Source organism: Pipistrellus hanaki (assembly GCF_964339955.1).
Source record: "Pipistrellus hanaki genome assembly, chromosome: 5".
Classification (NCBI taxonomy): Eukaryota; Metazoa; Chordata; class Mammalia; order Chiroptera; family Vespertilionidae; genus Pipistrellus; species Pipistrellus hanaki.
This window is the reverse complement of record NC_140507.1, coordinates 27,965,671-27,993,533: the sequence shown is the minus strand read 5'-3', so window position 1 is coordinate 27,993,533 and position 27,863 is coordinate 27,965,671. Positions and strand designations below refer to the sequence as shown.

The 27,863-nt window shown below is 36.7% G+C and overlaps 1 protein-coding gene across 1 annotated transcript; it reads left to right on the top strand.

Moving 5' to 3' along the window:
- The first annotated feature begins 423 nt into the window (after positions 1–423).
- Positions 424–27,846, top strand: PKD2L2 (polycystin 2 like 2, transient receptor potential cation channel). The gene is made up of 13 exons (XM_084883898.1): positions 424–582; positions 2,579–2,835; positions 4,458–4,679; positions 6,715–6,943; positions 9,432–9,602; positions 9,881–10,062; positions 13,156–13,276; positions 13,632–13,733; positions 14,150–14,254; positions 15,996–16,171; positions 16,983–17,037; positions 25,904–26,016; positions 26,604–27,846. Exons 1-13 carry the CDS (start codon positions 460–462, stop codon positions 26,698–26,700), a joined length of 1,953 nt encoding a protein of 650 aa, XP_084740024.1. The 5' UTR covers positions 424–459; the 3' UTR covers positions 26,701–27,846.
- The last annotated feature ends 17 nt before the right edge of the window (positions 27,847–27,863 follow it).

The window sequence follows — 27,863 nt, the reverse complement described above, 5'->3', positions numbered from 1 at the left end:
GACATAAAACCCAGGACCCTTCAGTCCACAGGCCAACACTGTATCTACTGAGCTGAACCAGCCAGGGCCAAGTCCATAGTCTTGACTACTCGCCATAGTATACTGCCTGCTGTCAATATACGTAGAAAAAAAAAAAAAAGCCAAATTGCAGAATAGTATGTATAATGAGGTCTCATTTTTATAAAAATAATTTTCTTTATAAATGTGTGTGTATAGAAAAATCTGGAGAGTATATGCTGAATCTAACTCTAGCAGTGGGAGTACAGGAATCTTCTTCCTGCTTTATATGTTTTTATTTTAGCTTTATTATTATTATTACTTTTATAATTAGACAAAAATTAAAATTGAATTTAAAAAAAAATTGGGGACAAATTATAAATGCATATTTAATCCAGATAAACTCAGTTTTTAAAAATAAGTTTTAAAACAAAAAATTTCTTCTTCTTAGTGACTTTTGGGATGGTGAACCCACATATGTATTACTTAAACAAACTTATGTCATCTGTATTTTTGGACACTTCTGTGCCTGGTGAAGAAAGGACCAGCTTTAAGTCTATTTGCAGCATCCCTGATTTTTGGAAGGTAAGGTAGCATGTGATTGTGGATAAAGTAGCGTTAGGTAATGCATAAACCTTTGGCACATGTAGTAGGCACTTGATACAGTGCATATTTGATGAAGGAATGAGTAAAAGTTAATGTAATTTCTTTATATTACAGTCAACCAACCAGTGAGTGTTTATTGAGGAGTTATGTTCCCAGCGTGAGTGCTTATAATTAAAAAATAATAATAATAATTACTGTCCTAGCCAGTTTGGCTTAGTGGATAGAGTGTCGACCCCCAGACTGAAGGGTCCTGGGTTCAATTCCCAGTAAAAGGCACGTACTTGGATTGCAGGCTTGATCTCTGGCCCTGGTGGGGGCACCTGTAGGAGGCAACCAATCAATGTATCTCTCTCACACTGATGTTTCTCTCTCTGTCTCTCCCTCTCCCGTCCACTCTCTCTAAAGGTCAATGGAAAAATATCCTCAAATGAGGATTAAAAAAATTTTTTTTAATGTCTTATTTATTGCATTTAGAAAATAAAAAACTTGCTTCTTATGTGGTAGGATCCAAAGTCAGTCTATAATTGTGTATAGTGAAAATTGCTCTTTTTAAAAATCCTTAAATTGCCCATAAAATGAAACATATGCCATGTGGGTATACTATACAACCCTATACTGTGTGAGAGTTACAGTAGCATACAGTATATAATAAAGAGTATATATAGCCGAGACCAGTTTGGCTCAGTGGATAGAGCGTCGGTCTGTGGACTGAAGGGTCCCAGGTTCGATTCCGGTGAAGGGCATGGACATTGGTTGCAGGGACAAACCCAGTGGGGGGTGTGCAGGAGGCAGCTGATTGATGACTCTCTCTCATCGATGTTTCTAATTCTCTATCCCTCTCCTTTCCTCTATGTGAAAAATCAATAAAATATATATTAAAAAAAGTATATATATATATATATATATATATATATACACACAAAATATAATTTTATAGTGTTTTTAATTGCATAAGAGAATCATTGCTTCAACATTTGAAAGATTTATCTTTTTTCTTTTTATTTATTTATTTTTAAATAAATCTTTATTGCTCAGATTATTACAATTGTTTCTCCTTTTTCCCCTCATAGCTCCCTTCCACCCGGTTCCAGCCCCCCCGTCTGCCCTTACCTCCCCTTCACCCCCCACCCCCCGCCATTGTCCCCATCCATAGGTGTACGATTTTAATCCAGTCTCTTTCTGCACCCCCCACACCCCTAGATTTGTTTTGTTTTTTTCATTACACTTAGCAAAATGCTTACATTGTGAGGAAAGAACAACTAAGAAAACAGTAGTTTCAGGTTCCCATGTCATAACCATTGGAGCATGCTCGAAGAGGTAGGAGAGGTTTTCAAGAGGTGATGACTAATCATTTGAGCTTTAAAGGATTAGGAACGCAAGGGCATTCTAGGAAGAATTTTCTTTGAAAATTCTACATATGGGGCTATATTTGACATTAGAGGCAAACTAGAGGCCCAGTGCACAAAACTCGTGTACTTGGAGAAGTCCCTCAGAACTGCCTGTGCTCTGTCCCAGTCCGGGAGCCCTTGAGAGATAACTGACTGCTGGCTCACCAGCCATGAGCCCAGCTTCTGGCTGAGCAGCACTCCCCCTATGGGAGCACACTGACCACCAGGGGCAGCTCCTATGATGAGCATCTGTCCCTGGTGGTCAGTGCACATCATAACAACTGATCATTTGGCTATTTGTTCTATTTGCATATTAGCCTTTTATTTTATAGGATAGAAGATGAGGTAGAAAAGGCCAAACTATGAATTAGGTCAAATCATGAAAGCCATGCTAGGAATTTGGATCTTATCAAAGAGACAAGGTCATCATTATCATTAATATTAATGTTGGCTTAGTCAATAATTTTCATCCTCATCCTCAAAATCACTGGTTTTTATATTCTGATGGGTAACATTATGAATGTAGAGTCTGTTATACAGTTGACATGAAAATACTTTTCCCATAACATTTGTTTTTCCATGTGAAGTTTATGAAAGGACCCCTTTTGGAAGGTCTATACTGGGACTCATGGTACAGTAACAGCCAGTTGTATAATTCAAAGAACAGCAGCCGCATCTACTCTGAGAACATACTCTTAGGAGTCCCCAGAGTCCGTCAACTAAAAGTCCGAAACAACACATGCAAGGTCTATTCATCCCTTCAGTTTCTGATGAGGGAATGTTATGCCAAATACACTTCTAAAAATGAAGACATGTCTGATTTTGGGCTTCAGGTTGAGACTGAGTAAGTAGTATAAAATTACACATAACATTTTCTAGCAGCTAACCATTGTATCTTTAAACAGTTGTGAAAATATGTGTATTTTCCAAATAATACCAACAGGGGCCTTGTTCCAATAATAGTATCAAAGGACAACTCAGCATTGCAGTGTATAAAAAAAGAAAGAGCTGAACCTGTTATTTGTTTTGTCTGCCAAATGGCATATGAAGTGCTAACTCATTGGACACAAGGGAAAGTGTCCATTTTTGCTCTTACAAGACTCAATGAGCTCTTCTGGCAATGGCCAGGCTCACTTCAAACACATCCCAAATGCTTCTTGGGATCCTACGGAGTATCCTAGGTGTCCTGGGCAACCTTCCTTCTTTCCCACTGCAGCTTACTTCAGTGATGTCTCTATTGTTGCTAACATAAAAAAGGGACAGTTATGCTCTAGGGGTACTGCATCCGCTGATGCCTGCCAAAGATGTTATGACCATTGTTCTTTAAAACGGCTGAGGCTACTGCTGGTGTAGACTCCTGTTTATATATAAAAAATGTGTGCCCTAGCTGGTTTGGCTCAGTGAACAGAGCGTTGGTCTATGGACCAAAAGGTCCCGGGTTCAACTCCAGTCAAGGGCACACACCTTGGTTGAAGGCTCCTCCCCCCGCCCAGGCCCTGTTTTCTCTGTCCCTCTCTTCCACTCTCTCTAAAAATCAATGGACAAATATGCTCAGGAGAGAATTAAAAAAAAAACAACAAAAAAAAAACACACACACACACACAATCCAAACCCAGTGATACTACCTCCCGTTAGCACAAAAGCTGCTGGCATCATTGCTTTTAGGGTCCTATGAAAATGTTAGGGGGCAGATAATCTTTTCTGTGGAATTTTCATTAAATATGAGTATTTTTTTTCTTAGTGGTGTCATTTTTATCCCCCTATAAACAAACATAGTATCATAAATAGAAATACAATTTAAGTGGTACAATTTTGGATAATCGTTTCAATCTATTTTGGGTAGATAGAATGACTAAAATAAGGAATCAAGGCTTTATTATTATTATTTTTAAATATTTTACAATTAAGTTAAAAGAAAAAGTGGAAATAAAATTTAGTTACACACATTTTACTTTGATATATGTAATTTCATTAAAATAACATACCTATATAACAATATTTACATTATAACAAAGTCCTATGTACTGGGTGTTTTATAAATGGTGTACGACCTTTAGAAGACACACCATGAAGCACCTTTTTTTCCCATGCTGAGACAGGTATTTCTGAATCAAAACCTTTGGTATTCTTGTTCTAGTCAAAGACTTAAGAGCTAATACAACAAGAATAAAGTCAGTCATAGTTTTCCAGTGTTTAAGCTCCTTGAGGCAAAAATAGATTTAAAAATATTTTATGGTAGTCCAGTGTCTTGTCCACAATAAGCATTAAAAAATGAAAACATATTTAATATTAATTCTTTTAACTTCATCCTCAACTCATTGTTTTGCTTCAAAATTACTATAATACTTATGAACTTAGTGCTATTCTTTTAACAACTACTTCTGAACCAAAGTTTAGCTGAAATTCTTAGAATGCTTCCAATTCAGGTCCTTCTCATCTCTCCACTATTCTTTTTATATCTAACAGATGGAAGTATTCTACTCCTACTAGCAACGCCCCTTGGCACTGGGGATTTGTTGGTGTTTACAGAAATGGGGGATATATTTTCACTTTATCAAAATCAAAATCTGAAACCAAAGACAAGTTCAGTAACCTTCAAAAGAACGACTGGATCACTAGAGGGACTCGAGTTGTTTTTATTGATTTTACGTTATACAATGCTAACGTAAACCTGTTTTGCATCATCAGGTGAGTGATTCAAAACCTGTTAAGAAATTTAAAAAACATCCAGAGCCCTGGCCAGGTGGCTCAGTTGTTTAGAGCATGGTCCCATGTACAAAAGATTGCAGGTTTGATTCCAGTTGGCATGTACAGGAGACAATCAATCAATGTTTTTCTCTAAAAAAATAAAATAAACGAAAAACATTCAGAACTCTTATTAGGGTTTCCAGTTTTTGCATGACTGTACTGAGATTAAAATTATAAGCTTAAAAATATAACGTCATTTTGCTAATAATGAAAAAGAAGATTAAGCAACATCAGAGAATATATTCAAGAACTTGGAGAATTACATACAATATGTTGGTTTTATATTACTAAAGGATATATAATTTTATTGTCACCCTGCAAGTCAGAGGTCTAACATTTAGTCTTGATGATTTCTTCTTCTATTCCAGTCATTCAAATAGTTACAGTGAAACACAATCATGGCCTTTAAAACTTGTAAAAATGAATAAAGCAAGTGAATTACCTTAAGCAGCCAATGGATAGTATACCTATTATTTTACAGTTCTTCTCTTTAAGGAATCAGAGGTGTTGGGTTTTTTTTGTTGTTTTTTTTTTTTTTTTTTTTAATATGTGTATGTGGTTTTTTTTTAGAGAGTGAGGGAGGAAAAGGAAGAGAGGAGAAATAAAAACATCAATGAGAGAGTAACATCAATAGGCTGCCTCCAGCAGGACCACTGCTGGGCATCGAGCCGACAACCTGGGCATGTGCCCTGACCAGGAATATAACCAGATGACAATCAACCAAGCCACACGAGCTGATCAAGGAATCAAGAGCTTTTTTATCACCATTGTTCACCTTTCCTACTAGTCCTTATCAGGATAAAGTGAAGAGTACAAATCACTTCTATGTCCTAAACAAGAGTAGAAACATTGGAGTAATTGCCTTAAAGGCATATGAAGAACTCTGTAATACTAGATTAAATCCAGATTTCCTTTCTCTAGGTTTAATGCTTATTCCTTGTTATCTTTTAAAATGTTATTTTTTTAAAAACCAGCAATCAGTAGTTGTATGTTACTTTCACCAAGACCTCACCTACTTGTTTTCTTTTTTGTACACTGTGTCTGGAAAAGTAAATGCAGTCCTTTTTCTCTCTTTTTGCTTCTCTGTTTACACTTCAGATCAAAATACTGAGATTCTTTCACTGATTCACTTATCCAACACTGCACATCTACTATATGCAAAGTGGAACCAATAGTTCTCCTTTCCACTTGTTAACTGGCTATTTTGTTTTTGTTCTTGTTTTGGCAGCATCTTATTCCAGTACCAATAAGACATGCTAATATCTTTAGGTAGAAATAATGACTTTGTGACATGGTGATAGAGATGCTTGTTCCTTAAAGTACTGCCAATTCTTAATTATCTGAAGTTGTGGCGAACATTAGAAGTACCGTGAACAACCTCAAAATCATATTATATTTAGTGATGGAATTCATTTTAATACTTATATTTACATAATAGATCTTCATATCCAACATCAGTGCCGAAAGTAAACATACACTTGCTTTAGTAGAATATGTGATCTTGACATTTAGAAACAAGAACTATCTCTGATAAGGTAAAGAAAGAGAGTGTATTTCCCTTCTCTGAAGTATTCAAGAATTACGTATTTTGGGGTGAGTCCTGACTAATAATAGTACATAACTGACAGTATAGTATTTTCTTGAACATCATCTCATTCTCCTGTGGAGATAAATTAGTATTCCCAGTTGTGAACAAACAATCTATACGTAGCATAAAATGAATGTCTGGCTAAAATCACATCTCATTTTCTTATTTATCTATTGGAAATATGCAAAGTACATAAAGAGTACAGTCATTAAAAAAATAAGTAAATCCACTAGAAATTTCTCAAATTGAATCCATGACCTCAAGAAAACATATTTTGTATAAAATAATTGGTTATCACTAAATTACACATCAGCACCAATTAGAAATTTCACATTGAGTTACGTACTGAAATATAAATGCCTGAAATGCACAAATCTAATTTTACAGGTTGGTGGCAGAATTCCCTGCAACTGGAGGAATACTTACTTCATGGCAGATTTACTCAGTGAAATTCCTCAGATATGTTAGCAACTATGATTATTTTATTGCTGCCTGTCAAATCGCATTTTTAATTTTTTTTATTATCTTCATAATACAAGAAGGCATAAAAATGATAAAATTTAAGTTTGCCTATTTCAAAAGTATTGGGAACTGGCTAGAATTACTACTTTTGGTGGTAAGTATATATTCAAATGTATCGTTGAAGGAACTCACATATGAATCAATAAGAGGTGCAAAAAGCAGAAATTTTTATTCATTGGGACTTATTTTAAAAACTTAAAATATCAAATCATAAAATGAACAGTTACAGTACATTCTAATGGTGTGCTTCCAAAAGGGAATAGTCTTTTTTTTTTTTTTTCCTTGTTTGATTCTTGGACCAGGGTAAACCTAGAGGAATAGTAATTCCATAGGTATTAGGATTTAATATGCACAATAGGTCTCACCTACCCCCACTCAAAAATCTATTTTTTACAATCATGTTGAAAATCATGGATCTTTTCTCCGTTGCCTAAATCTGCTTTCCTCCTCGCATTGAATTTTGAAAGAATAGCTAAAAGACAAGCCTACACAAATACTGAAGGGGGAGGAGGTTTGAACAGCCAGAGGGTAGCCTGTGGGCACAGAGGACACCAGTATGCAGAAACAGTCTCTGAAAGAAACTCCAAAGACTGCCAGTCCTGGTCACTAGAACATCCTACCTAATAAAAGAGTAATATGCAAATTAAACATCAATCCACTACACCTATGAGCCATGCCCACCATCCACACCCACCAGCCAATCAGAGTATACAAATAGACCCAACAAGATGGCCACAGAGAACAGGAAGGAGGCTTGGGTTTCCCAGGCAATGGAAGAAGCCAAGCTTTCCGCCTGCCCTAGCCAGCCTAAGCCTCCACTCAAGGCTACAAAGTTTCAATTATAGAAGGTAAACAGATCCAAACAGAAACGGCAGCAGCCACGGAGCAAGCAGAAGGCTTGGCTCCACTCCAGGCTACAAAGTTTCAATTGTAGAAGGTAAATTCCAGATACCAGGGCCTCCGCTTGGGTCACCAGGAGGCGTGACTGGCCTACAAACCACCAAAGGCCTCTCGCTCAGGCCATCCCGCGCCCCAAGGGAACCTCCACCCTGATCCGGGACACCCTTCAGGGCAAACCAGCTGGCCCCCACCCATGCACCAGGCCTCTATCCTATCTAATAATCTAATAAAAGAGTAATATGCAGATTGACCATCACTCCAACACACAATAGCTGCTCCCATGTAGTCAAAGATTCTGCCCCCAGGTGGACACAAGATGCCCACCACAGGATGGCCAGCAAGGGAGAGCAGTTGGGAGGCACCAGGCCTTCAAAGGAGGGCAGTTGAGAGGGACCAGGCCTGCAAGGGCAGTTGGAGGCAATCAACCCTGCAGGGGAGGGCAGTTAGGGGTGATCAGGCAGGCAGAGGATGGAAGTTGGGGGCAAACAGGATGGCAGGGGAGCAGTTAGACATCAATAAGGCTGGAATGGGAATGGTTAGGGGTGATAGGCTGGCAGGCAGAAGCGGTTAGGGGCAATCAGGAAGGCAGGCAGGCGAGCAGTTGGGAGCCAGGCAGTCGGACATCCCTCAAGGGGTCCCAGATTGGAGAAGGTGCAGGCTGGGCTGAGAGACACCTCCCCTCCCCACCCTGTGCACGAATTTCGTGCACCAGGTCTCTAGTAATAAAATAAACAGGGATGTAGGTAGGGTGTGGCAAGTGGTAAGAGCATGGTTTAGGAACAATGAACAAACACTTCTGATGCATACAACCTGATTTTTCACCCCTATTGACCAAGTTAATAGATAAGCCTTATTTCCCAAAACCAGATTGAAAGTTTATGAGAGTCAGAAAGTGTGCCATCTACCTTTCTATATCCCTAATAATGTTTAACATATGGCAGGCATGGTGTTAAGTGTTTAATGATTTGACTATTTCAGGCAAGGGTAATCAAAAGGAAATTTTCATGATAGTTATAAAGCTCTGATATCTAGTCCTGAAATCTTCTAAAGAAGTGGCTAAAGGGTTCCAATGGGGCTTCTTTTTTTGAAACTGTAAAATTTTGTCCTTTTAGTGCTATATGGTGGAAATATAAAATTTTTAGGTATCATGCAGTTACATGAAGCAGAAATCCTTACAGCCTAGTCAGAATTATATAGGCATTGTATATATTTGTGTTTTAGGACTCAAAGAAACAAGCAGGCAGATAGATTAGGATGGTCAGGTTGATATTTTTTTAAAAATATATTTTATTGATTTTTTTACAGAGAGGAAAGGAGAGGGACAGAGAGCTAGAAACATCGATGAGAGAGAATCATTGATCAGCTGCCTCCTGCACACCTCCCACCGGGGATGCGCCGGCAACCCAAGTACATGCCCCCGACCGGAATCCAACCCGGACCCTTCAGTCTACAGGCTGACGCTCTATCCTCTGAGCCAAACCGGTTTCGGCAATATTTTTCTACATTATGATTAAACATCTATAAATTGAGGCTTACTTCCACTTACTGAAACCCTACGTTTTATCTCTCCCTCCCTTTTGTTGAACTTTTGATTAACTTTTCCATGTGCTTCTTCATAGAGTGCAGGAGATTTAGAGGTAGAAATAGCCTCTAATTTAACTCTTCTTTTTCCCCCCATATAGTTGTATTTCTTTACAATTTTCTTCAACTTATACAGTAAAATGAAAATTTCCCTCATACTTGAACAGCTGTTAAAACGTACTGACCAATATTCAGACTTCTATTTGCTCACATATTGGCTCATTTTTTACAACAATATACTTGCTATTACCGTCTTTTTTGCATGGATAAAGGTATTTATATTTTATTATATTAGATACAACAGAATAGATATATTTTTATATTAGATATCAAAATGGAAACTTAAACTACAAAGCATGAAAAAATAAAAGGATATTCTTAACTATAAAATAATTTTAAAAGTAGTTTGGCCATGTAATGATTGCTGACACATCCTTAAATATCCCTATCATTAAGCATCTCTTTGAAATTAAATCAGATTTCTTCTGAAGTTATTTTAAGTAATTATAATCTTTAATATTCTATTTCAATTAATTTTGTTCTTTTTCAGATATTAAAATTCATAAGCTTTAATAACACAATGTCTCAGCTGTCATCAACCTTATCCTGCTGTATCAAAGACATAGTAGGATTTACCATCATGTTTTTTATAATACTCCTTGCTTATGCAAAGTTAGGATTTCTTCTTTTTGGATCACAGGTTGACGACTTCTCTACTTTTCAAAATTCCATGTAAGCTCTTAGTATAAATGTAATTATATTTCCAGTTTATAACAAAAAAAAATCACAAAAAGATCTATGGTAAGTAGTAACATAAGCTCTAATAACTTTAAACTTGGTTTTATATTTTCACTATTAGCTAAGTATGTCACACTCAAAGCATGGTTAGGCATTGAAGGATCCAAATGGATGGTGATATCAGTTTTTTAAGAGTTACCAGGAAAAGTTGGAAAATAAATTTCATTTCTCACTAGAAGTGAAAATTTTATCTAAGATAAAAGAAATTGGCTTCATGTCTCTGAGCAAAAGAAATCGTGTTTTCTTTAGAGGTCTCCATCTTTAGAATCCTTTTGTTATTGACCTGATTGCCCTTTGCTACTCTGGTAAAGCTGTGTTTTAAAAAATAATAATAATTAATTAAAATAGCTTTATACATATAAAGCAATCAGCAGGTAACAAGCTTATAAAACTAATTAGAATCCCTAAAAAAGTATTCAGGCTTTTTTTTAAAAGTTAATAATTTTAATAAATTTACTCCCCTTTTCAAGTAGGTAAGCAAGCTCTGTCTGTATAAGTAAACTATGATATTGTAAAATAGCAATTTTCAAAACACACCCTGTGGACTCTAGACCAAGATTGTCTGGGGGGAAATGGCCTCAGATTTAAGTAAGATTGGGAAATTTTGCAGTGCATAGTAATATATGGCTATGAGAGAAAAAAAACATATTAACTTTCTTTAGTTAAGAACATATTTGTCCTTGACCCTTTTTGTTGATTTTGGGGACATCTGGTCTAAAAAATTGTCTTAGGTTGCCCTCTTTTCACCATCCACATCTAGAGAATTGAAATACCAATGTTATAAAATGTAATGACATTTTTCTGAAATAAACCTTTACTAAGTCAGTAGTGGGAAGAGTAGACTAGGAACCAAGAGGATTTGACTCTACTTTTCCAATTCTACCATTTGCTATTTGTCATTTCTAGACCCTAATTTCTTTATCTATAAATGAAGGGAATGAACTAAATCACTTCCAAAGGTCCTCAACTTCAAACAACCTATAATTTAAGAAGTCTAATTAGCCCGACCAGTGTGGCTCAATGGTTGGGTGTCAATCCATGAACCAGGAGATCTCTTTGCAATCAGCATTTCACTTTTTACCTTGTGTAGAAGAGGATTACAAACCAGTATTAAAAGTTGGATAAATACATGACTTAATAAGGTTTTGGGCACTAGGAATGAAATTCTAGTCCCAGTCCTAGGACTCTAAATAGCCGATTTCTTCAAAAGCATTTTCTTCCTTCTTGGTGGATAGCCCTATGCTCCTTTGTGTGATTGGCTAAAGCAACACGGAATAAGAAGCACTCTCCCTTTTGACTGACTGACCAATCATGCCAAATGTCTACATACTTTCAAAAATTCCTTAAAATTTCCCCCTTATAAAATAAAGAACTCACATAATTTATAACATACCCCTGATGTGTCTGGCAATGCCACTGCAAATTAATGATGAGAATAATAAGACCTCAGATTAAGAAATTCTAATTCTACAACTAGAGCTATTCGCATTCCAAACCTTAATTTCTTAATTTTCCATCTTTAATAAGTGCTCGCTTCGGCAGCACATATACTAAAATTGGAATGATACAGAGAAGATTATCACACTGTCAAACCTCAGAGGGAAGGTAGGGGAGGGTGAGGGTAAGAGGGTGAGATCAACCAAAGGACTTGTATGCATGCATGTAAGCCTAACCAATGGACACAGACACCAGGGGTGGGGGTAGAGGTTGGGGGGAATAATGAGGGAATGAGGACACATATGTAATGCCTTAATCAATAAAGAAATTAAAAATAAATAAATATAAAATTAAGAAATTGAAGACTTTAAAAATATTTCAAATGCTACCGTGTTTCCCCGAAAATAAAACATCCTCCGAAAATAAGACCTACTTACAGGTTTCCTTCTGAGTGAAATATAAGGAATCCCCCCAAAAATAAGGCCCCCCCTAGGCTAAACATGAGAAATTTGGTCCACTGATTCTGAAAGAAATGGAGGCACAAGAAATTCACCAGGAAATTCAGGAATTAGATTGTTATGATGATGTTCCAGAAGATGATGACATGATTGTCATTGAATAAATGAGTAAATTCTTGATACTGTAGGATTCACAGTTTGTCTGGTTTGTGTTGACAACTACTGTACTACCGTACCGTATGCAGGTAATAAATCTCCTTTATTTTCATTTAACAATAAATGTGTACCGTATTCTTCTTCATGGAAAAATAAGACATCCCCTGAAAATAAGACCTAGCGCATCTTTGGGAGCAAAAATTAATATAAGACACTGTCTTATTTTCGGGGAAACAGGATATTTCATATCAAAACCAAGTTTTTATTGTTATTGAAGAGAATAAACCTCAGGATCATGTTTGAGACTTAGCATTGACTAATTATTGGCTATTTTAAAAGAAGAGCAAAAATTAAACATATCATTGATATTAGAAGACATTGTATGGCTCTTGGGTCTAGGTACAGGTTGAAAATCACTTGAACAGCCCAAACTGGTTTGGCTCAGTGGTAGAGCGTCGGCCTGCAGACTGAAAGGTCCCGGGTTCGATTCCGGTCAAGGGCATGTACCTTGGTTGTGGGCGCATCCCCGGTGGGGGTGTGCAAGAGGCAACTGGTTGATGTTTCTCTCTCATCGACATTTCTAGTTCTCTATCCCTCTCTCTTCCTCTCTATAAAAAAAAAAGAAAGAAAGAAAGAAAGAAAGAAAGAAAGAAAGAAAGAAAGAAAGAAAGTCACTTGAACAAAGTGAAAGTATTTTAAGCTTTAGAAAGGCACAGGAATAGCTAAGGAGGCCACTGTGAAGATAGTTGGTAAAAAGGTAGCCTGGGAAAAGGTTCAGATCTTACAATTAAACATTGGGTTGACATTAGTTAAATAAATTGAAGCACATTACCTGTTCAGCTATTGAGGTACCTCAAGTCTTGCCTTCAGGGGAATTTTCTACATTCAGTTTTCTAGAACTCAACCTGTAACATAACTAAAGCCATACCGCATATGCCATAATATTGTCTAATCTTTTTCTTTCTTCTCATCAAAGATTTACACAGTTTCGAATTATTCTCGGGGATTTTAATTTTGCTGCTATTCAGCAAGCCAGTCCTATCTTGGGACCTATTTACTTCATCACCTTCATCTTATTCATATTCCTTGTCCTGCTGGTAAGAATAACCATATGTTTCCTTTTTTGTATACATATTTTTAAGTGAAAATTGAAATGAACAACTTAGAAGAAATTATAGTATCACTGTTTAGCTGTCAGAACACTTTGCATATATAAGTAACCACTCATATGCACTATTTAAAATTTTATTTTCCATAAACATGTCTGCCTAGTTCTACAAACTACACATTACCCAGTCTGCTGTATTTTAGTCTTCAGAGCAATTTCTCTATTACTATATGAGTTACTTTTAAAATTTAAATCTAATTTTACAAATCCCAGCACTTGCCAAAATCACTAACATTTATACTAAGTTTTTATTGAAATAATTTATTTTGAATATTTCTGTCCAGAACATGTTCTTGGCAATAATTATTTTTACCTATTCGGAAGTGCAAGATGATTATTCAATAGGCAGAAGATCATCGTTTAAACTTTGTAAACCGATTAAGGAGGTATGTCAAATTATTTTCCTAATTAGAATTCTAAGACAAATGTTGCTCAGTTTATACACTTGTAGTTTGAATAACACTTAAACCCAAAAGTGGGTTCTGGTTTGGGTGTGATTTTGAGGGGAGTGCGTGTGTTTTTTCATTTTGGCCCAGTGAAAATCATTTTTGTATTATTTCACTACCAGGGCAGTGAAATAAACTCTCTGGCTTTTTAAAAAAGCGTGACCAAAATTATTTCAGAGTTTAATGTATCAAGTAGTAATTGGGCTATTTACTAAATGCAAAGTACTGAATAAACTTTTCTCTTCAAAAGTTTTCCATTTAGATGCCAGCTAATTTCTAGAAACAATCTAAACTCAGAATCCCATGTCTTACCTTCCTCACTTTCCTATTCCCATTAATGACTACACTCTTCTCAGGTGCCCCGGGCTCAAATATCTTGGACTTATTTCCTCGTCCCTTATACAATCTGCTGCCAAGGTTTGTCTAAAGTTTTTGTTCATGCGTGTGGAACTCAAGGACACTCTTAATTCTGTCACCTTATCAGGGCCCTCAGTACTTTCCACCCAGCCTTTTGTATAGTAGCACCTTACCTGTTCTAGCCTCTTTCCTGTGCCAGGCCAGCTCTGAGCATATTATTTCTCTGCTCAAAATTCTTCAGTTCCCCTGGGCCTATCAAAATAAGTTCAAATTTTTACTATTCTTTTTATTAACCTTCACCCAAGAATATTTTCCCATTGATTTTTAGAGAGTGAAAGAAATGAAGACACAGAGAAACGTCAATGAGAGAGAGACATCAACTGGTTGCTTCCTACATGCGCCCTGACCTGGCAGGAATCGAGCCTGCAGCCCAGGTATCTGCCCCTGACCAGAACCAAATCTGCGACTGCTTCAGTCCATAGGCCGATGCTCTAGCCACTGAACCAAAGGGGCCAGGGCTAAGTTCAAATTCTTTACTCAAACATTCAGGGCCCTTCTAAAGTCTCACAGCCCCAAATTATCTTTCTTTACTATCATCTAACTATCGCATTTTTACCTCCTATGCCTCCATTTCCAGCATGGTAGGGCCCAATGTTGTAAGCACAGTGCTGTTTACCACGCTTCCTCTCACTCTCTCCTCTGCTCATGTCATTCTCTGACCCCAAGTATATGCCCTGTGCTCTCTCACCAGCATTCTATTTTTTCCAACAAAGGAATCTTCTTTGTCCTCTATTTCTTTTTAAAATATGTTTTTATTGGTTTTTAGAGAGGGAGAGGGAAACATCAATGAGAAGCATCATTGATCGGCTACCTCCTGCATGGCCCCCAACTAGGGATCAAGCCCACAACCTGGGCATGTACTATGACTGGGAATTGAACCATGACCTCTTGGTTCCTGGGTCAATGCTCAACCTCTAAGCCACACAAGCCGGGCCTTCTCTGTCCTTTTGACACCACCTCACTTTGGATGGTAGCAACGTCACGTGTGTACAGATCATCTTGCCTACCTCTGCTTAGCCATACCTTTAACTAAGACACTTAACATGGAAAAGGTCCTAATAGCTGTAGGGTTAGTGGGATTTAAGATCTGTATCCAAGAACTTATATGTAAAATAAAACTATTAATATATCCACCATTGAACTTCCTGTTGTTTCATCATTTATCTTATGATATTGGTTATATGCATTAAAGTGTTAACTTTTTTTTTATTATTATTGATTTGAGAGAAAAAGAGGGAGAGAAATATTGACTGGCTGCCTCCTGCATGCCCCCTCCTGGGGATCGAGCCTGAAACCCAGGCATGTGCCCTGACCAGGAACCAAACAGGCATTTTTATTGTTGACACCATTACAGATGTTTGCCTTTCCTCCCCTTTGCCCACCTATCTCCCAGTCCCACCGTTGTCTGTGACCATGGGCTATGCATATATGTTCTTTGTTAATAGTACTTTTTAAAGAAGTTTTTTTTTTCCAAGTGCAGGTCTGATGTCCACAGGAGAACCTTTTTCTTTGCACCAACAGGCAGAAACCATAGTGCTGACAAACTGAAACCGTATCATTTGCCTCTACCTTTCTTTAGTGTAGCAATTCCTAGAGACAAGCATTCCATATTTCTGTTACCTGGACCAAAAATTAACAAAACAGGTGCCAAAACCGGTTTGGCTCAGTGGATAGAGCGTCGGTCTGTGGACTGAATGGTCCCAGGTTCAATTCTGGTCAAGGGCATGTACCTTGGTTGTGGGCACATCCCCAGTAGGGGGTGTGCAGGAGGCAGCTGGTTGATGTTTCTCTCTCATCGATGTTTCTAGCTCTCTATCCCTCTCCATTCCTCTCTGTAAAAAGTCCATAAAATATATTTTAAAAATACAGGTGTTTTTAATTTTTAATTATATCCAGATTTGCAATAATATTCTTGAAAAACTCAAGCTAAAGAAACCTCAAGAAGGTGAAGACGATAAAAGGTAAGATGATTTAAAATTTTTAATTTACAATTTAAAATCTCTATATTGTACGAGAAACTTATGGGTAAGGTTTTGATAGCAAAACCACTACCATCCAAAGTGCTGACTCTAAATATGTTAATAAACCCAGTAGTGCTTAACTTCTAAGAGTGTCTTGAAACTCTAAGCTAATCTAAAAGTAATATAAGGTATGCCATACCACTAATAAAACAGAAGCTGGACAGGAGGGTGAAATTCCTCTATAAAGATAGGAAACAATTTTAGTCTACATTTAATGCATTTATTTAGCTATTGAAATAAAAAACATTTACACAAAACATTAATACACATACATTTATTGAGTAACTTTGTCATTAAAATGCTTTCCAAACCCATACCTCTTGACAATGGGACATAAACACTTTTTTATAGTTAGAAATGTAATTCTCTGGGTAACTTTTTTTTTAAAATATATTTTATTGTTTTTTTACAGAGAGGAAGAGACAGGGATAGAGAGTTAGAAACATCGATGAGAGAGAATCATTGATCAGTTGCCTCTTGCACACCCCCTACTGAGGATGTTCCCGCAACCAAGGTATATGCCCTTGACCGGAATCGAACCCGGTACCTTTCAGTCCCTAGGCTGACGCTCTATCCACTGAGCCAAACCGGTTTCGGCTCTGGGTAACTTCTTAATGACATTTTCCAAAAAGTCAAATATCAGAAAGAATAGAAATGCAATTCAGAACCTTTATATAAACCTGCTTATATTTTATGCTGGCATTTCCCTATTTACTGACATGTGCCTCTAATTTTTCTTTTATATTTCCAGTAAGAAAAACAAAGATTTGGCTGAAGAAGCCAGAAAAAAAGGCTTCGACGAAAATGTAAGATTTTAATTTTCTCATAAAGAAGTTATAGCTTTATTAGAAATACGATAACATAAATGTCCCAATTTAGAAATGAAATGATTTTTTTCAGAGCAGTAGTTGCTGCCTCCAAATATTTCTCCCAGAATCTATGCTCTTATTTAGGACAAATCATTTGGATTCCAAATGCACCCTCTTTCTTATTGGTGCTCTCAGCCAGATACCCTGGTCCCATAGCTGTGCTCTCACTATGGGATAATTACGAGAGGTTTAGTATACTCAATTGAGATGATTATGTAATCATCTAGTAATCAATATGAGAAATCACTTTAATGATTTTTTATATTTCAGAACTATAACATATTCAATAAATAGCTCAGTATATATACACGTATGCTTAAGAAATAATTATAGAGCATACAATATATGCAAGGAAAGAAAATGTAAGTCAAGGATTTTTATATCTACCAAAATGCTCTCAAAGAGTTTTGAACATGGAGGAATTCAGGTAATACTGTTGTATTCCTGAGGATTCTACAAGGATCAGCTTCTGCCAACCAAGAGATGATGGAGAAATTTTGGAAAAAGGAAGGAGGGACAGAGAAGGAATAAGCAGAAAAAGCTGACTGACTGGTTCACATACTAGTGTAATAGTTGAAATTATCTTTTAGAGTTAACCAAGAAGAAAACACTTTAGCATATTTAAGAGTACAATAGTGAATAAGAAAAATTGTTTTAATTATTTTAAAGCTCCTTTATCACATTTTAATATCTCTGAAATCAAGATGTGCCTTATGGTTGACATAGTGTCATTCTTTAATTGGCAGCATTTTTCATAAGTGGTACATTAAAAAAAAAGGATGTCTTACAGTAGACTCCACTTCTCAAATACAAGGAAATATAGAAACATAATTTAAAATGTAACTTGGCAGTAGAGAGGAAGAAGATGAGGAAGAAATTACAAGTTAATTTTCTTCTCAAACTTGTTTAATTCCTTATAGAGGAAACCAAAGCAAGAAAGTGAAGTCTCAGGGTGTATAAAAAGTTACATGACTAAAAACAAACCACTGAGCCCAGCCAGCATGGCTCAGTGGCTGAGTGTCAATCTTTGAACCAGGAAGTTACGGTTTGATTCCTGGTGAGGGCACATGCCTGGGCTGCAGGCTCAATCCCCAGTGTGAAGGCTCCCCAGTATGGGGCATGCAGGAGGCAGCTGATTAATGATCTCTCACCCTCTCCCTTCCTCTCTGAAATCAACAAAAATATAGTAAAAACATACACTGAAACAAAAATACCTAAATGGCAAAAGTACAAAACCAAAAAAGAGAACAGAAAATATAACACATGGCAAAAGATTTAAAATATAACCCTAAGACACATGTGTCAAACACAAGGCCCGCGGGCCAAATCCAGCCCGCCAGGCCTTGCAATGTGGCCAGCACCGCGGTGTCATCACTGCACTCCGCTGTCAGTTTATGACATTGTCAATTTATGACTGTTCAGTAAACCATTCGGCCCGCGATTTAGGCTGGATTTTAGATTTTGGCCCCTTCTCTGATTGAGTTCGACACCCCTACGCCTAAGACAATATAATTGTGACCAAATATAACACACCTATCAGTAATGGCAAAAAGTATAATCTAGTTAAAAAGAAAAAGAACATTTTTTCAGATTGAATCACAAAGCAATACCCAATTCTATGCTATATCCTAAAATATACACCTAAAATAAAGTAATTCAGAAAAGTTAAACATAAAAACATGAACTAAAGTATAATAGGCAAGGAAAAGATATAACGGAACACAATTTAACTAAAGATAGAATTTAAGACAAAAAGCTCTGAATGAGATGAAGGGCTTTATAAAGCTAAGATTAGCTCTAATAGTCATGATTATCGATGCACCAGATAGCATGTCATCAACTTCCATAAAACTACTGGACTTAGGTAATAGGAACACACAAAAAATAGACAACAGATCAAGAAAAATAAAAGGATTTTTAAAAGACAATATAGCCAAAACCAGTTTGGCTCAGTGGATAGAGTGTCGGCCTGCAGACTGGGGGGTCCCGGGTTCGATTCGGGTCAAGGGCATGTACCTTGGCTGCGGGCACATCCCCAGTGCAGGATGTGCAGGAGGCAGCTGATAGATGCTTCTCTCTCATCGATGTTTCTAACTCTCTGTCCCTCTCCCTTCCTCTCTATGAAAAATCAATAAAATATAAAAATAAATAAAATAAAAAGACAGCATAATAAACAGGCAATATTACAGTTATGTATTAAATTCTGTACTCTCAGAAGATATTTTTCAAAAACCCATTCATTAAAACTGATCATATATTGGGCCACAAAGAAAAGCTCAATAAATTTCAAAAAGTAGTTAATACAGAAAAATCTTCTTGCCCTGGCCTGTGTAGCTCGGTTTGTTGAAAGTTATAGTTTTCAAAACAGTATGGTACTGGTATAAAGACAACTAGACTAATGATCAGAATTGAGAACCCAAAAATCAACCAATTTTCATTCTCACATCGATGTTTCTCTCTTTCCCTATCCCTTCCTCTTTCTCTAAAATCAGTAAAAACATTTTATTGATAAAAAGAAAAAAAATCTGAAAACTACATAAAAATATATTAATGAAATTATAAAATAAAAATTATTTAACCTAGAAAAAATGTAATTATTAGTAAACAATTTTTAATCAAAGAGAAAATACAAAATGAAATTGTAGACTTCCCAGAAAACAAAATGATAAAAACACTATATAACAGAATCTATAAGATAAAGTCAAATTATTTACCCAGAGGGAAAATTAATAGCCTTAAGTTTATCAATAAAAATCAAAGACAGAAAACATATTAATTTTAGCATGTGACTCAAAAAGTTAGAAAATAGACAATAAGAAATAAAGATAAAAGCAGAATTGAGTTACAAACAAAAATTAGTATACTAATAAATAAAAGGCTGGTTCTTTGAAAAGATCGGTGAAAAGAAGTCACTAAACAACAAATGGAATAAGAGGGAGAAAGCATAAACATACAAAGTAAAAAACAACAATGTGGAAATAATCAAGAAACAAAAGAAATTTTTAAATTTCACCAAAAGAAATAGAAGATAACACAAACAAATGGGAAGACATTCTGTGCTCATGGAGTGGAAAATTAATATTGTTAAAATGTCCCCACCACATGAACCCATAAACAGATTCAATGCAATCCATATTAAAATTCCAATGGCACTTATTATAGAAATAAAAAAAATTCTTAAATTTGTATGAAATCACAACAGACCCTGAATAGCCAAAACAATTTTGAGGAAGAACGGAATCATGCTCCTTGATTTCAAACTATTACAAAGCTATAATTTTCAAAACAGAATATACTTGCAAGTCATATATCTGGTAAGGGGTTAATCTCCAAAATATATACAGAACTCATATAACTCAATAACAACAACAACAATAAATAAATGGGCAGAAGACCTGCATAAACATTTTTCATGTAAGACATACAGATGGTCATCAGCAGGTAATAATAAAGATGCTCACATAATCATCAGAAAGTTGCAAATCAAAACCACAGTGAGATTGCACCTCACACCTGTGAGAATGGCTATCATAAAACAACAAGAAATAACAAGTGTTGGCAAGGATTTGGAGAAAAGGGAACCCTTGTGCACTCCAAGGGGGGCAATGTAAACTGCTTCAGTCATGAAAAATATGAAACTTCCTCAAAAATTAAAAATAGAACTACCATATGATTTGGCAATTCGACTTCTGGGATTTTATCTGAAGGAAATGAAAGCACTAACTCAAAAAGATACCTGCACCCACAAATCCACTGCAGCATTTTCAATAGCCAATACATGGAAGTGTCCATCAACGGAAAAATGGGTAAAGAAATGTGGTTTATATACACAATGGAATATTACTCATCCATAAAAAAAAGAAAATCCTGCCATTTGTGACAACGTTGATAGCATTATGTTAAGTGAAATAAGTCAAAGAGAAGTACTACATGGTTTCACTTGTATGTGGAATATGTTTTTAAAAATTCACAGATACAGAGAACAGATTGGTGTTTGCCAGGGTGTGGGTGGGGGGTCAGCTAAATGGGTAAATGTGGTCAAAAGGTACAAACTTCCAGTTTTAAGACATGGGGATATAATATTCAGCAGGGTGGCTATAGTTAATAACTGTGCTGTATATTTGAAAGCTGCTAAGAGATCTTAAAAGTTCTTATCACAATAAAAAAAATCTGTAACGGTATGTTTGAGGGATGTTAACTAAACTTATTGTGATCATTTCACAATATGTGAAGAGTGAAGCAAAATAAGTTTACCATTGTGAGTGCACAAAACAGTTTATTCACTTTTTTTTTTTTTTTTTTTAATCCTCACCAAAGGACATGCTTTTATTGATTTGAGAGAGAGAGCAAAGGAGAGGGAAAGAGAAACATTGACCGGTTACTTCCTACATATGCCCTGACCAGTAATCGACCCCACTCCTGCCAGGGCTACAGAGTTTACTCTTATTATTTTTTTATACAAACAACTATAAACCTATTTTTGCCTCACCCTGATTTATCAAATTATTATGTTGTACACCTGAAATAAGTCACTAAGAGATTTTTATTAAAATTTCATGCAAATAACATGAAATTTTAATAACAAGTTAATTTCAAAACTATTTGTAAAAACTGAATGTAATGAATTTTTCTATAACTTGATCAAAACTGAGCATAGAAGAGACTTTTTTTAAATATGTATTTTATTGATTTTACACAGAGAGGAATTGAGAGAGATAGAGAGTTAGAAACATCGATGAGAGAGAAACATCGATCAGCTGCCTCTTGTACACCCCCCAGTGGGGATGTGCCCACAACCAAGGTATGTGCCCTTGACCGGAATCGAACCCGGGACCTTCCAGTCCGCAGGCCGACGCTCTATCCACTGAGCCAAACCGGTTTCGGCAGAAGAGACTTTTTAAAGCCTAAACAAATCTCTACTGTAGAAGAAATCAAGTCATCAAAGAGCTACCTTCAAAAGAAATCAGGCCCACTGGGTTTCACAAGGGAATTTTACCAGATTTTTAAAAATTGATTTTTAGGGAAAGAAGGGAGAGAAACATCGAAGTAAGAACAGAACATCATTGCCCGGCCAACATGGCTCCGTAACTGTGCATCAACCCATGAGCCAGGACACAGGTGGATTCTCGGTCAGGGTACATGCCTGGGCTGCAGGCTCAATCCCCAGTAGAAGGCGTACAATATGCAACCAATTGATGATTCTCTCTCATCATTGACAGTTCTCTCTCCCTCTCCTTTCCTCTCTGAAATCAATAAGAATGTATATTTTTAAAAAGAGCAGAACATCAATTGGCTGCCTCTGTCTGACCCCCACTGAGAATCAAGCCTGAAATATGGGTATGTGCCCTGACCAAGAATTGAACTGGAAACCTTTTGGTGCATGGGATAATGTTGAACCAACCAGGGTGTATTTTACGGAACAAGTTAATTTCAAAACTATTTAAGTTGTTCCAGAGCAAATGGAAAACATTCAAATTATTTTTACAAAGTGTTTATATAGTGATTCTAAAATCTGGCAAAGATCATACCAAAAATAAATAAATAGTAATAATAAAATTTATCACATAAATAATAAATTTATCACCTAAATAATATATTATCAAACAATCTAACAGAACAAAATTATGTATCACTAGAGGCCCAGAGCACGCATTCGTGCACCACTGGGGGTCCCTTGGCCTGGCCTGCACCCTCTCGCAATCCAGGACCCGTCAGGGGATGCCAGAGTGCCAGTTTCGGCCCGATCCCCAAAGGTCTCTACTATGCATATACAATCTTTGGTTAATCTCTTCCTGCCCTCACCCGCCCCCATTCCCTTTAAGATTCATCAGTCTATTCCATGTTTCCATGCCTGTGCATTGAGCATCTGCCCCCTGGTGGTCAGTGCATGTCATAGCTATCGGTCCAATAGTCGAACAGTTGCTTAGGCTTTTATATATACCGATGATTTTGACAGAATTTATTCTAAGATGGAATGATATTTCAAAATTGGGTAATAATTCATTCTATTAATAGACTCTAAAAGGAAAATTACATGATCATTTTCCATAGATGTTGGATATTTGATAAGTTTCAACATTCAATCTTGAGGGGGAAAATAAAGCAAAATAGGAAGCAATGGATACTTCCTTGATATAATAAAAACATATTGGGAGGAAGGGGGGGGGGAAACATATTTATTCACCCCTAATCTAGCACTTTGCTTAACTCGGAGAAACACTGGACCTATCAGAAACAAGACAAAGAGGTACTGGAGGGATCAGCCAAAACAATTAATAAATTAGAAGAATAAAAATTACCTCTTTGATTCCCTTAAGTTTTCTAGATATACAAATGAACTGAAAATTTATAACAAATTCCATAAAGTAGTAGGAAAAATGGTTCACATACATACAACCATGTTATATATGTAAATATCAATTGTTTGTTTAAAAAATGTAATAGAAGACTTCATTTATAAAAGCAACAATGTAGAAAATGCCAAGGAATTACTAAAAAGTGTTTAAAACCAAAATGAGGGAAAATTTTAAACATTCCTTAAAGACACAAAAATTCACTTAAAAAAATGAAAATATATACTTACTAATGTATCAGTCACGACCTAGTAAGGAAAATGGAAATCACATTATATATTTCAAATACAGAAAATTTACCACAGGGAATTTGGTTAAGGAAGTACTGGAAGACAAAAAAGGTAAAAACATGAGGCAATAAATAACCACTGTAGGATGATGCTACCTCTCCAGGGTGAAGGTACAAAGGTGGGGTTATCAGAACCTACTATCATAGGTGTTGCTCAGACCTCTAACCGCACCCAGCCCACTCTGAGGGGTGTGGAGTCTTATTCTGGATATGCCAAAAAGTGCTAGTAGCAAGTCTGGGAATGAGTTTCAAAGCCTAAGACAAAGCATCACAGAGAATAGTATGAGGATTAAGTTTTTAGTTGGGCAACTTTAGCTAAATAGTTGGCACAGTTCATCCTACAGGCTGTTTAGTTACACACATTTGAATTTCCATAAAACAACAGTAAATACTTCAAGCTTCCATCTGATAAGATGAAACTATCCTTTATACAAATAAAGGTACTTTTATCCTCACTCCCAAAAGGGAGAAGCAAAGTCCCAAACGTAATTGTATCCATCCTGTTAGTGACTTTAAGGCCTTTTTTTAATTCAAATCAAAATCCCTTAAAAATATGATTAAACTACAAAGCTTATTTTGGGACATGTTAGTATTGAAAGCACTTGTCCACTCAAGAATTCCTAGGCCCCAAGGATAGCCCTCTCGGCTCTCATTTTGTAGTTGCAACAAATTTCCTCTTGATAATTAGGATCAATCACCAAAGTCAGTTGAATCTTTGCCTAAAGGATTCCAAATGGCCAGGTGGAAGGCTCAAATTCTCGTCACTTGTTGTGTCCCTTGATGGAAGCATGCTGTTTAGACCTCCCCTGACACCAACTACTCAATGGTTAGGATCCAATCAGAAAAATAGAAACACACTAGGTAGTTCAAAAGGAGGTTTACTACAGAGAATTCATTTCTGAGCTTTTAGGATGACTATAAGAATTAATGTGGAACACCAAATTAATCCAGAAACAACTATAAAGGGCAGCTACCACGTACAGGGAAGAGGTGGGATGACCAAAACCTAGGAACTTGGAGGAAATGTCCCTACTGAGTTGCTGCTCTGCCTTTGATTTCCCTCTGACAAGGAAGGCTGCATGGGAAAAAGTGATGGCTGAGACGGGTTTTTTGAAAGGTGAGTCAAGTTTATCGGGCATAGTCTATTTAACCCATATTACTAATATCTCCACATTATTATAGGCCTGGTCACTTAGAAATAGTTATGGGACCTACCACTTTTTAAACAACACATCAAAAGCATTTAGTAAATATGTCAAAACGTGGGTGCTGTCCTGTGGCCAAAATAAAACTAGAAATATTAAAAGCAATCCTTTCCTACTTCAAATACTATCTGATAAGTTTCTCTAACCAGAACAGCACACATTTATTAGGTGAACAGTGCATAAACATACACAGGCATCATCATTCTAAGGAAGGTAATCAAGAACCCTTGTAACAGAGATCCACTTTGCTACTTACTGATATTGCTGGAGCGGGACAAAATCATACTCATTTACTGACAAGTATTTGAGTCACAGCTAAACGCATTTTCCTCTTTTTCTAGAGCTGTCCTTATTTTCCACAATGTACAAGGAAGTTTTCCCAAAGTTTGGGAAAAGGCATTTGCACACTAAAGGAAAGTGGGTGGTAGTGAGGACAAAGCACAGGAGGGACTCCTTAGAATCAGAGGATGTAGCAACAGGAACTTGCGGGTACGAGGAACTAGTAGACAGACTGGAGTACACAAATTGATGCAATAATTATGAAGAGGGGATTGGGATGGTTATGTAAGGCTGCAGGAATGTGGCTGAGAAGCAGCTGTGCAGGCAAAGAATACACACAGATATACTTTGAAGTATAGTTGCAAGAACAGAGGTACAAAAATATCTCAGCTTTGGCCAAGTGAAGAATGAAGAAAATCATGAGGGGGAAAAATGAGCTGGAGATGCAGTGTGGAAGAGGCAATGGAATAAGTTGAGAATTTTAATTTAAAAATTCCCCAACTCTACCAACAGTTCTAACACTAGGTCCTCTGAAGTACCCTAATGCAAAGAACTAAAACTGCCAAGGCAAAAAGGCAGTGGGGCTCACACCTCAACCCTGTGATGCTTGTAAGACAAAGACTTGAAATGGAGAAAAACTTAAGATTGCAGACTAGGCTTTTCCTCTAACTTGACAGGAGATTCAAAGTGCAGAGCAGATGAAGAAATGGAAAGAGAGGCTTGAGAAAAAGTATTATTCTACAGAAATTCAAGATGACTACCAGCCTGTCACTCAACAAGAATTTAAAGAGTAAGTATTTGTTCCCACCAGGGTACGACGGGATTATCATGACATGGGGGTTGGGGACATGGGTTACACACATTATTTTCCCGAACCCAAAACCTATTCTGCTAAGATGTCACTTTTTCCCAATTTCTTTTACCCAAATTTACCTTGCATTTCTTTTTTCTTTTTTTTTTAATATATTTTATTGATTTTTTTACAGAGAGGAAGGGAGAGAGATAGAGAGTTAGAAACATCGATGAGAGAGAAACATCGAATAGTTGCCTCTTGCACACCCCCTACTGGGGATGTGCCCGCCGGAATCGAACCTGGGACCTTTCAGTCCGCAGACAGATGCTCTACCACTGAGCCAAACCGGTTTCGGCTATCCTTGCATTTCTAAAAAGGAACTGCCATTTATACTTTATGTGTAGCAGATACTGTTCATTCTCCACACAGCTTTAGATTAGATGCATAACTGACCATACTAAACATGTTTTAGTTTAAATAATCCCTCACTCAAAGAACTTCACAATAAGCACTAATAATTGGCTCTCTTTATGCACAAAAGTGTTACTAATTCATTCTCTACTGCCTTCTAAATTATCTCATAGCCTCTTTTTATATACTGTGGAGCTGGAGAAAGAATTACACTACATCAGTTTAAAACTAAACCGAGTGATGAGAAAAATTTCAGCGCTATCCTACTGAGACAAGTGGAGGTGAGAATCTGTGATGCAATCATTGTACATTTCTAACGAAGATTCATTTCTGTATTGAATTATTTCCTAAACTTGTCCCCATTTCCAATATACTTTAAAAGCACTAAACCACCTATCATCCAACGATTGCCAGAGTCAATGATAATCATCAAATGATTTCTGGAACTTAAGTGCCCAATATGCCTCCAAAGTATATACACACTGGTTCACATAGAGAATTCTATATTATTATTATTAAATTCTATGAATGTGAAAGGAGAAGTACAACTAATGCTGCTTATAGTTCATGGTGCAGGTCTCTAATTAACAGTTCAGTAAGTAGGTAAAGGTGGTTTCTCAATGTTCCACAACTATAAGAACTGCTGGTGCTCTCATCATGTACCATGTTCCAACTTCCTCTAACCAGATAATAAACACATAGTACTCTGCAAAGCTATCACACAATGGCTCAAGTAAAATAATCTCTCATCTCCATTCTTCCCAATTTGAAATCTCCTATAAAAAGCTAAAGTGTTAAAGAATAAACTTTCTAACCACCTATAGAAATTTTACTAATACTTTTTCAGACTAGAAACTCATCTAAACAATTTCTATAGCGACAGCTTAGTTTCCCAAAAGTGCTTCCTCAACTACTTTAAAAAGCAAAATACACTTTAAAAAATAAAAAGTGAAGTAGGAGTATACGGTGATAAAGTCACGTTTGAAAAGCGTAAACGAGGGTACTCCCAAAGCCCTGTTTGGATGGTTGCAAAGTTTTGTGTGGCTGACAATTTGGAAACTAGAAGGAAACTCCTCTAATTTGTTTAGATTACATAAACCCTCACAGAAAAACCTTTTGTTCTCTTAGCCCAAGCAACAGCATTTTGACCATAGTACTCAACTTCCACATTGCTACTCGATAGTCCCTGGATTTTAAAATCTGAATAAAGGACATTTTAAATCTACCCACATTCTTCGGGCCAACCTCGCCACGTTTTCTTAATAGGATAATTCACTGCAACAAGAAATGCTGACTATTCTCTCTGCATCTTCTCCCTACAGTCCCACAAGGGAATCAACAACATGGCCTTTCCCTGTTTTACCACTTCTCAGAGCTGTAGCCAACCAGACAGTTCACTAACCCTGTTGTGTGTCCCCCGCCCCCATATGATC

What these genes read in the sequence shown, in the direction of transcription:
- PKD2L2 (XM_084883898.1), top strand. Translation starts at nt 460, where the DNA reads ATGGTGAACCCACATATGTATTACTTAAACAAACTTATGTCATCTGTA. An exon ending in GGGCTTCAGGTTGAGACTGA is followed by an intron (nt 2,836 to 4,457) that starts GTAAGTAGTATA and finishes TATATCTAACAG; the next exon opens with ATGGAAGTATTCTACTCCTA. An exon ending in TCATATTCCTTGTCCTGCTG is followed by an intron (nt 13,277 to 13,631) that starts GTAAGAATAACC and finishes ATTTCTGTCCAG; the next exon opens with AACATGTTCTTGGCAATAAT.